This window comes from Danio aesculapii, chromosome 7 (genome assembly GCF_903798145.1).
Source record: "Danio aesculapii chromosome 7, fDanAes4.1, whole genome shotgun sequence".
Taxonomy (NCBI): Eukaryota; Metazoa; Chordata; class Actinopteri; order Cypriniformes; family Danionidae; genus Danio; species Danio aesculapii.
The window spans coordinates 33,750,463-33,761,806 of NC_079441.1; the positions used below are offsets into that span (position 1 = coordinate 33,750,463).

The 11,344-nt window shown below is 33.5% G+C and overlaps 2 protein-coding genes across 2 annotated transcripts; one reads left to right on the top strand and one right to left on the bottom strand.

Annotated features, from left to right (window-relative positions):
• Positions 1-3,264: 3,264 nt before the first annotated feature.
• ctrb.3 (chymotrypsinogen B, tandem duplicate 3) lies at positions 3,265-7,360 on the bottom strand. The gene is given in 8 exon segments (XM_056461763.1): positions 3,265-3,454; positions 3,542-3,675; positions 4,943-5,123; positions 5,620-5,667; positions 5,670-5,700; positions 6,592-6,671; positions 6,790-6,893; positions 7,253-7,360. Coding segments are annotated over 8 exon segments (792 nt in total). The 5' UTR covers positions 7,305-7,360; the 3' UTR covers positions 3,265-3,292.
• A 2,005-nt stretch (positions 7,361-9,365) lies between these two features.
• On the top strand, positions 9,366-11,080 carry LOC130232884 (chymotrypsin A-like). The gene is made up of 7 exons (XM_056462866.1): positions 9,366-9,459; positions 9,544-9,647; positions 9,732-9,811; positions 9,911-9,989; positions 10,209-10,389; positions 10,631-10,764; positions 10,854-11,080. The coding sequence occupies exons 1-7, from the start codon at positions 9,408-9,410 to the stop codon at positions 11,013-11,015; spliced, it is 792 nt and encodes a 263-aa protein (XP_056318841.1). The 5' UTR covers positions 9,366-9,407; the 3' UTR covers positions 11,016-11,080.
• The last annotated feature ends 264 nt before the right edge of the window (positions 11,081-11,344 follow it).

Here is an 11,344-nt window from a genome sequence, read left to right on the forward strand (position 1 = left end):
ATTGTCCATAGTGTAGGCTATGTGTGTGAATGAGAGTGTATGGATGTTTCCCAGTGATGGGTTGCAACTGGAAGGGGATCCGCTGCGTAAAACATATGCTGGATAAGTTGACAGTTCATTGCGCTGTGGCGACCCCAGATTATTAAAGGGACTAACTAAGCCGAAAAGAAAATGAATGAATGAATGAAGAACAAAATAATTTTTAAACTACAAACCATTTTGTTATACATGATCTTCTTTTCCACATTCTTTAAGCAAGAAAGAATTGACCTTGTAAATGTTTCAGGAAAACACGTACACTGTAAAAATGCAGGGTTCCACACATTTCATTCATGTTGTCCCAACACAAATGGAGTAAGTTAACTTAACACTTTTAACAAATGTATGTGAATTGAACATAAAAAATTAAGTTGTCCCAATAAAATCTCAAGAATTGTGTTGTTTCAGCTCATTTTAATTAAGTAGTTTCAACAAGCAAATTTTTTTTTTGCAGTGTAGACATCATAGCTTTCCATCTCCTCTTACTTATTTGCCATAGTTAAATTCTATAACAAGCCAATTACATGTGATACAAATTTCAAGTGTTCGCACATACCTGCGTTTATTTTTTATTTTTTTGCATTTTTTAGTTAGTTCTTAGTTATTGCCTTCATAATAAAAAATATGAGCTAGGGATCTAGTTGCCAAAGTAAGATGTGACCTAGGAGACATCTTGTATGTATACAGGTATAGGGCTTATACTGTATGTAGATGTAAAGAAACAACACAGGTGACCTTTATGGCCTGTATGCACACACAGTATATGCACCTAAATTTTGCCTATACATGCCATATATACACATGTATGCAGCATATATATATATATATATATATATATATATATATATATATATATATATATATATATATATATATATATATATATATATATATATATATATATATATATATATATATATATATATATATACATATATATATATATATATATATACATATATATACATATATATACATATATATGTATATATATATATATATATATATATATATATATATATATATATATATATATATATATATATATATATATTATCAAATATGTGCATATAAACTGCAAATGGGTTTCACATATGCGCATGTATCCTCATATAGGTTCTTTCCATGTAGTTTCTTTCTACATAAGAGGATATCATTATTTAATAACTGGTTCAGTAATGGGGTGATATTAGTGAATCAGTTATTTGACAGTAATGGTAATTTATTTACTTTACTCTGATTTTACTTTAAGATAAACTCTGCCCATATCTAGAAAATATTTTAATATTGTTTGTAAGGCCATCTTCGAGATTTGTATGCTTTTCAGAAATAATAATAATTTGTTGATTTCTGTATGTCCCCCTAGGCCTGATTCTACTGTATTGGATCCATTTGTTTCTCTGCTACAAAAATCCAATCATAAAATCAGGTCTTTATTTTTAGATCTATGTTTGGTCACTCCCCCAGAATGTTTTAACAAATAAAACTAAACAAATATCTTTTAAAATTATTCACAGATTTTATTACAGTTAAACAATTTTTACAGAAATTAAAAAATGACATTGATGTCTCTTGCTCTTTCTGTGAGACTTCTTCTGAGTCTGTTGCTCACTTTTTTTGGGAATGTCCCTTTGTTCTGTCTTTCTGTTCTGATGTGAATATTCTAATTGTTCAAAAGGTTTGTGGTGATTTTTCTTTAAGCTAGACATATTATTTGGGGGTTTTACATTAAAGAAAAACAATTCCTTAATTCAAGTTTTTGTATTAACCTAATATTATTCATTGGAAAGTTTTTTTTATACATAAGTGTAAATGTACTAAATGTAAACCAAGTGTTGTATTTTTTTAAAACGAGAATTGGATTTGTACTTGAATACCATTTTAGAGTCTCATAACAAGAAAGCAATTAAAACTTCTAAAACATGTGCTTTAATTAACATTCTGCATTAATTTTTGTTATTTTTTCATGTGCCCTCTTTCTCTCCTTTTTTATTTATTTTTTATTTTTATTATTTTATTGCCTTTTTTACTTTTTCTTTGCCATACCACTGTAATATTTCTTCAAAATTTGTCATTCTCTTTTTGTGCAAAAAGTAATATTTGCATTGCTTGTACTATACACATTCTTCTGTATTTTCATTGAAATTGCTTGTTATTGCAATATATTTTTTGTAAGTAAATAGTGGACAAATATGTTTGACTGGGCATTTGGCTATTCACCCATCAACAAAGTCTTATTGTGTTGAATACATTTTTCCACTTCTACATTCGCTACAACTTTATGTTGCTAACCATCTTGTTGTCAGGTATGTGGAAAATCATATATTGTGTACTGGGTAAAATAAATAATGGCACATGAGAACAGTTCCGGTGTAGCTCATGCTTTTATTTCAATTCCATTATAATGAAGCATGTTACATTACTTGTTACAGAGAACTTTTTGTAGTGGAATATGACATTACATGACATATAGGCTGTGTCTTAAAAGTGAAATATTTAGACTGCAAAAAACTTATAACAGCTCTTGCATTTATGGCTTTCCTTAATTAAAGGGATAGTTCAGCAAAGATTTTTAATTCTGTCATCATTTTCTGTCATCAAACCTTTTCTATTTTTATTTGAGTTTATGATATCAGTTTATTTCTTCTGTTAAACCAAACAGAAGATTGAAGCTGGAAAACTGTTGACTTCTATAGTAGTATTTGTTTTTTCTACTATGGAAGTCAATGGTTACAGGTTTTCAGCTTTCTTCGAAATATCTTCTTTTGTGTTCAACAGAAGAAACTCATAAAGGCTTGAAACCACTTGCAAGTGAATAAATGGTGAGTAAATATTAATTCCCTTTAAGGTAGTGTTAACATTAGCCCCAAACTGTGGATAGATAGAATACGCTTGTTTGTTTATGATCTGCTTTAGAAAAGATGTTGACTATTAGCAACATGCAACACTCATTATAGCATTATTAAGCTGTTTAGTCAGGGTTGTGAAATGATTGCAAAGTTACTTACAGTAAAATGTCTGTTGGGGAGCACAAAAAGTGCTGCTAATATCAGATACTGTAAGTCAATTGACATTCCAGTGACTGCTGGACTTGCTGATACGTAGATCCACTGAATGTCAATATAAAGCTTTACATGCAGGCTACCATCCACTGTAATCTACATCCTGTACATTTGCTTTGGTTTTGATTGTTATTCTCAAAAATAAAAATACAATTCAATGATGTCAAAGAATGGCTGTACATTTTATTTATTTAGTTGGAGGCCAGAATCTGATCCACCCAGTCACGGAGCTCGGTGACTCGGCCATACACGCCAGGCATAGTAGGGTCACAACGACTGCTGCCCCAGGACACAATACCCACCAGAGTCCAGATATTATCCTTCTGACAGACCAGGGGACCACCAGAGTCACCCTAAACAGAGAAAAAGATGAGGGAGTTACCCCAAGATAGGTACTGTCGAGAGAAAGAGACGATTTGAGGAAGAGACAATTGTCTTACCATGCAGGAGGATGCACCAGCAGCACCTGCGCAAATCATGGTGTCGCGGATGTTGCTTCCCCAGTGGTTCTTGCATTCGTCATTGGACAACAGTGGAAGAGCAACCTGCTGGAGCTCATCAGGGGTGAACAGAGCTACACAGAGAGACAGAGAGAGAGAGAGAGCAATCATAAAAGATGATAGGTATTGCAAATAAATCACGCACACTGATCCAATAGCATTACAAAAGTTTTGTGGTTAGTAGCCTATATTTTTTTTAAAGCAATTAGCACTTCTGTTCAGTGGGTCTTAAATTGTTCAGCCATGACGGTTAAGAGTGCTGTGTTATATTTCAATTAAAGGCTTTTCTTTTGAACGTTTCTTTCATTAAAAAAATACTGAGAGAGCACCACAGTCTTTACAAAAATAGTTAATTGATCTTTCATTTCATCATCTACGTTCTGTTCAGCGCCTGTTCATTCAGCTTTTCCATCACAGAGGACAGAGGTAAACAATATTTTAGCACAATTATAAAAGTGTAATAATATTTCAGACTTTTTCTTGTTTCTTTTTTCTTTGAGTTTCAAAGGGATTTTAAAAATCTTACCCAATCCTTTTCAACAGTTGGCTATTTATAATGTAGTAGCTTTAGAAAAGATGAAGAGGCCACTTCGAAATATCATTTCTCTGGATTTACAATTTATAGTTATGTGTTTGGGGAAATTGTTTTATTCTGTAAATGACTGATTACACTTATTTTAAATAAAACATTAAACTATATTTAGAGGGTTTTTTGCTATATTAGTAGTCACATTTATAGTTTATAAACACATTACCCATGTTTTAAATTCAGAAGAGTTAAGAAACCCATATTTGATGGAATAACCCTGAAAATAACCCATTAGATATTTTTCCAACTTATAATTTTCTTTAAAAAAAGCTGTAAATGTTGTCATCTTAACATTATTAAACCTTTATAGCATACACAAATATTAACAGTTCTCTCATTTCTGTCCATTATTTTTTCCTGTATATTAATAGCTTTATATAAAATGATAAGACCATTGAAATAATGAATATCAGTTCAATAAGATAATAATGTGCGGTAACACTTTATTTTGTTGGTCCATTTGAGTATTAGTAGACTGTCTGCTTAATATCTGTTGATACAGCTCCTTCAATAGACATTTAACTGACTATAAGAAACTTTGCAATTACATGTTAACATACACTAACCCCAACCCTAACAGTCTACTTATAATCTAATAAGAATTAGTTGGCATGTAGATGCAATATAACTTAAATTCAACAAACGAACCATCAAAATAAAGAGTGACCTAAGGTGCTGTTGATATTTCTTGGCTGCTGTATGCAGAATGCACGTATAATAAACTGGGATTTTGGGTAAGTCAAATAACCAACCATTGTATCTGGTCACACCCCATCCAGAAGTCACACAGGTCATGCCAGAGGCAAAGTTATCTGAAGCCTCGGCCAGACAAACAGGGGAAACATGGGCATTCAGAGAGGCTGGTTCAGTCAGCTTGACCAGGGCAATGTCATTCTCAATGGTATTAGAGTTATACTGAGGATGGGTGAACACCTATAAAAGAGAATGGCTCAATAGTGTCATATTTCAAAACATTGAACAAAAAAGCACTTAATAGAGAGATACAGAATTCAGGCATTGTATAGGTTTGATGATTTCTGGGTTCGAAAAAAAGAGTTTAAACAGATAGTTCAGCCAAAAATGAAAAGTATTCATTTACTCACACATCACTTGTTCTGTCTTCATTTATCTTTTTCTTTTGTTAAACACAGAATAAAATATTTTGTAGAAATCCAGAAACCTGTAATCGTTGCTGTCTGTAGTAATTGTTTTTGCTTCTATGGATGTCGGTGGTTACAGGTTTATAGCTTTGTTCAGAATATTTTCTTTGGTGTTCCACAGGAGAAAGAAACTCAGAAATGTTTTGAACTACTTGCGAGAGAATAAGCAGTGAGTACATTTTCATTTTTGGGTGAACTATCCCTTTAAAATGCTCTAGCTCTCATAAATTCTAGAGAAGAAATGAAAGAAAAAAGTCTTTGAGCCTCACTTTAGACACTTTCATTGTCTGAATGCCCTCCTGAGTGTTGCTCTTTCCCTATGCTCTCCCAGGATCACACGGTGACTAGTTCTGTAGGTAAGACACAGATGTAAATTAATCCACACGCATAGCGGTTTTCAATCAGCCTTGTAGTTTAACTGCCAAAATGAAGGCCCAATCAGCATAATTATGAAGATAACTATATATAAATATATAATAATGTGGCCAGCCTCCAGATTCAGAAAATATAAATGGGTGAAACATAATAGGGACCTCACTTGTGATTATATTAAACATGGGGACATGTTTTTTAAATGCTATGCTCCTAAAATATCTGTTTTTTTAATGTTGTTTAATTTGACATTTTGATTTTTCATCCATATATTATCCAGCTTTTTAAAATAGTTTACTAAATTTATCATTATAATTACAAAATGACAAACACTGTAAAATGATTATATTAACCTAAATCCATTGTAACTTGCAACTGTTAAGTTGACAACTTAATTTTTATAATTATGCACATAGTACAATCAATTTCCCAGAGATGGGTTGCAGCTGGAAGGGCATTCGCTGCATAAAACATATGCTGGATAAGTTGGCGGTTCACTCCGCTGTGGCGATCCCAGATTAATAAAGGTACTAAGCCAAAAAGAAAATTAATGAATGAATACAATCAATAATCAGCTCTCAGTGTGTTTTATTGGTGGAAAAATCAAATACACTACTATTGTTATTGTTATACTATTACCATCAACAACTACAAGCATTTACAATACATTTATTAAGCATGCGTTGTTTTGGCATCTGCTCGTGCTCAAAAGCAGGATGGATTCTGGTTGGCTTTTAATATTTTTATTCTTCATGAACTAGAAAAAAAAGTTCTGAAACTGATTGAAATAATATTGTTCCTCTGAGCCTTACTGTTATAGTGTGGAGTTTAATATTCTATTAAAGGCTACTTTAGGCCTTTATTCTCACCTCACACTGCAGTGAGCAGCAGTAACAACCCAGAACTCATTGATCAGAGAGCCTCCACAGAAGTGGAAGCCAGTGAAGTCCTGTCATCAAAACAAGAAAATAACAAAGAAATAAATCTGATTTTGTATAAGCTGTGTAATTTTCACACTTCACAACAGAAATTTGAAAAGGGATTGTTAGCCAAGAACAGAACTGTACCTGCAGAGACACCTGCCAGGGCCAGGAGTGAGGCACTGCCTCCTCACCATTCACAATGCGGGCATAACCACTGACAACAGGAGGAATGGCAGGAACGCCACAGCCTGAAGAAAATACATGCAAAAAGATCCAAGAAGACTGGAAGTAATGATTGCTAGTATTATATAGACAATTGGCCAATGTGTTTGCACTGTAAAAAGTCTTACCTTAAATTGAATTAATGAACTTTTTTTGTCATCTCAACTTATATTAAGCAAACAGACTAAAAATATTAAGTCAAACTTTGGAAAAAAATTGTTTAAACCTAATTGACTTAGTTAAAGCAACATAAAATATCTGTTGATGACTTTTTATCATTAAATGTTTTACAGTGTGTAAATTAACCAGCAATTTTTTTAGCAGAAGGTGACGAGCTGATATTTTCATTAACTGTAAGTATGGGTAAGTAAAAACATTTCCTTACCATAGGCTGCACTAAAGAAGGCGACACAGGACAGCAGCCACAGGAAAGCCATTGTGGAGACGAAGACAGCATTTACTGACTGCAGAAAGCCCTATTTAACCCCAAACCCTGATTTCACACATGCCAATGAGGACATGGCAACCTCACATTATGGTCAAATATTAACCCTGAGAGTCAGTATCAGCTGTTCTTCACCTGTGCAGAATCCCATGATTTTACTCTAGTGTATTTCAACATTTCAAGTACAATACATTATTTATAGACTGGGCAGCACTCTATGAGCAAATACTGTAAACATTTACATCTAAATGTATTCATTGTGATTGATGCCTTGCTTTGTATAAATTTAGTTAAGAAATCAATATTAAGTGGAATATCTCTAAAATCAAGACGTCTATTATTTTGTCCTCAAATTCTCATTTTCTGCATGAGAGAAAAAGCTATGTGTGCTTTTATTTAATAATAGTAAGAAATGTTATCAGCCCTTTATAGAATAAAACAAATATTAACATTTTTCTTAAATTCCTAATACACCCCCAACCATTTTCAAGTGATCTGTATAATATCAATAATTTTAACCACCTAACTTTTATTTTAAAACTTTAATTTACTCACTCCCTATTCTTTGGCTTAGTCACTGATACTGTATATCAGGGGTTACCACAGCAGACCAATTACTTTGGTATATTTTTTATGTGGCTCATGCATTCAAGCTAGCACTAAGAGTACATTAACTCATGAACCCCCAGTGCAAGGAAGCACCCACATTCACTCTCATTCACACACACTTTTACATTATGGCAAATTTTTGTTTTACAACATTCAACTATACCATATTTCCTTGGACTTGGGGAAACCAGAACACCCACAATAACACAGGGAGAACATGCACACAAGTCCACATAGAAATGTCACCTAAGTCAGGACTCAAACCAGCAACCTTGCCGTGAGGCAACAGTGCAAACGACTGAGCCATCAGGACGCCTACTGTCATTTAATACATTCTAAATTGTTAAATAAACAAATACTCTAGTACTTCAAGGTGACAGGATTTTCATCAATTTGCACAACATTAAAAAAAAAGTAACACAATGACCATATGTTGTCACAGAATATATTTATACAGTTGAATTTAAACAGTTGAAGTCAGAATTATTAGCGCCCATTATTAGTTAAATGAGTTATTAAAACTATTTAACTATTATTAAATAGTTTTAATAACTCATTTCTAATAACTGATTTCTTTAATCTTTGCCATGATGACAATAAACAATATTTTACTAGATATTTTTCAAGACACTTCTATACAGCTTAAAGTGACATTTAAAGGCGTAACTAGGTTAATTAGGTTAACTAGGTAGGTTAGAATAATTAGGCAAGTTATTGTATAATAATGGTTTGTTCTGCAGACAAAAAATACAGCTTAAAGGGGCTAATAATTTTGACTTTAAATGGGTTTTAAAAAATTAAAAACTGTTTTTATTTTAGCCCAATTAAAACAAATAAGACTTTCTCCAAAAGAAAAAATATTATCAGACATACTGTGGAAATTTCCTTGCTCTGTTAAACATTATTTGGGAAATATTTAAAAAAGAAGAAAAAAATCAAAGGGGGGCTAATAACTCAAAAGTGGAAGATTTACAGACTCTGACACTTAAACAGACTTAAACAGACATTTTTATTCTGGAAGTCAAAGATTACCAATTTTTTTTGTGGCTAAATTTATAGAATATGGTATTTTAGTTAATGTGAATATTTTAGTAAATTCATGATTTTTATGAAGCATAAACTTTTAACATATATTTTATCCCATTTTTAATAAATCAATAAATGACAAAGAAGTACTCATTAGAATATTGCTAAACAAATGCTAATGCATTTTTATACTTAAGGTAATTTCTTTGACATGAAATGCAGGATATATATTCCACTTGGATGAAATCATGACCATGAAACATGACAAACCTTCATCTGATACAATGAGCTCCTGCAAGTGTTAGCAATAACAAGTGACACGTACAGCTAACAAAAGTGCTAAAAGTACTCAATGGAAAGTCAGCAAATTCTGAGAATGACAATGTTGCAAAATATGTAAATACGCAGGAAGGTCAGATATATAAACCCCTTGAGTTGGTGAGACAGTGGTGACTCAGAAATGGCTTTCGTCTGGATTTTGTCGTGCCTTGCCTTGATTGGAACAGCCTATGGTAAATTGCAATTTTTTTCCTCTGATTTTGTGCCTTACTTAGATTTATATGAAAATTTCAACAAGTACTTTTTTTATTCTGAAGGCTGTGGCGTTCCTGCCATCCCTCCAGTTATTACTGGTTATGCTAGAATTGTGAATGGCGAGGAGGCTGTCCCTCATTCCTGGCCCTGGCAGGTGTCTCTGCAGGTATGAACAGACAGATTTCCATTTACAGATGACGTTAGGATAGGCAACTATGAATAAGAATGTTGATCTGATGTTGCATGCAAGGACTCTACCGGCTTCCACTTCTGCGGAGGCTCCCTGATCAACGAGTGGTGGGTTGTGACTGCTGCTCACTGCAATGTCAGGTACTGTAAGACAGCATTGACAATTTCCTTCTCTATCATGTAATGAATTTAAGAAGTATGTGCAACTTTGAGAGTAAAAAAGTCAAATGTTTTTATTAGGACCTCTCACCGTGTCATCCTGGGTGAGCATGATCGTTCCTCCAATGCTGAGCCCATTCAGACCATGACCGTTGGCAAGGTATAGTGCACTCAAAAAATGCTACATAGGTCATTGTCATGGTCAAATTTAGATAAACCCAACAGTTGGGTTAAAACATATCATTTAAATAGTATTAATGTTGTGTTTGGGTTATGAAAAACCAGCATTTTTCAGTGTGGATATCATAAGTAACATCAATTAGATCATATTTTAACAGAGATGAGAAATCTGCTGACATGTCTGTATTTTCTTTACAAGGTTTTCAAGCACCCTAATTTCAACATGTTCACCATCAACAATGACATCCTGCTGATCAAGCTGGCCACTCCTGCTCAGATCAACACTCATGTGTCTCCTGTGTGTCTTGCCGAGACCAATGACAACTTCCCTGGCAGCATGAAGTGTGTGACCTCTGGATGGGGCCTGACCAAGCACAATGGTATAGATATTATCAAAATTTGAGTCACGTTTATTATCTCTATCTTTATTATCCGTAAAAATGAAAGCTTGGTTGTTTAAAATGGTATAAATATATAATAGATTTGATGCATACTGTATAATATTGCATTTATCATTAGATGCATAACATATCTTTAGTTCAGACAATCTTTTTTGATACTCCACATTTCTCTATTGTAAATTATTTAGTTTGCAAACACATTTTTGGAACTGTTTTTTAGCTCCTGATACCCCTGCGCTGCTCCAGCAGGCTGCTCTGCCTCTGCTGACCAATGAAGACTGCAAACGTTTCTGGGGAAACAAAATCACTGATCTAATGATCTGTGCTGGAGCATCTGGTGCTTCTTCCTGCATGGCGAGTCTCTCTGTTTTTCTCAGTTTACCTCTCTATTTGTCAAGTTCTTGAACACGGTACAGGTCTGACTTATCTTTTGTCTGTCTCAGGGTGACTCTGGTGGTCCTCTGGTGTGTCAGAAGGATGGAGCCTGGACTCTGGTTGGTATTGTGTCCTGGGGCAGCAGCGTTTGCTCCACCAGTTCTCCTGGTGTTTACGCCCGCGTCACCAAGCTCCGTGCCTGGGTTGACCAGATCATCGCTGCCAACTAAATCACCAAGCTAATGTTCAAGGTCATAATGTTCATCAATAAAGCTTTATTTTGAGAAAAGGAAAACTCCCTGCCTGTTATTATGCTTCAGAGTAATTTACAATAGACATTTAATATATTTGAATGAGTTTCATTTTATTTTACTAATATAAAAACAACAATCAGAGAGAACATTTTTTGGATAATTGTTCAAAAATGACTCAAATACTAGTTATAGTGGATTTTATGATCATCTGCAAAACCAGATAACAAAGAATCTACAAATGTTTAAACTCTAATTCAGATTTGAATAAACTATAGATAAACTCAACCATTGAGTTTTTATGTGAA

Bases quoted from the DNA above. Each gene is read 5' to 3' on its own strand.
- LOC130232884 (XM_056462866.1), top strand. From the start codon at position 9,408: ATGGCTTTCGTCTGGATTTTGTCGTGCCTTGCCTTGATTGGAACAGCC. The intron at 9,460-9,543 runs GTAAATTGCAAT...TTTATTCTGAAG, and splicing joins CTTGATTGGAACAGCCTATG to GCTGTGGCGTTCCTGCCATC. The intron at 10,390-10,630 runs GTATAGATATTA...ACTGTTTTTTAG, and splicing joins GGGCCTGACCAAGCACAATG to CTCCTGATACCCCTGCGCTG.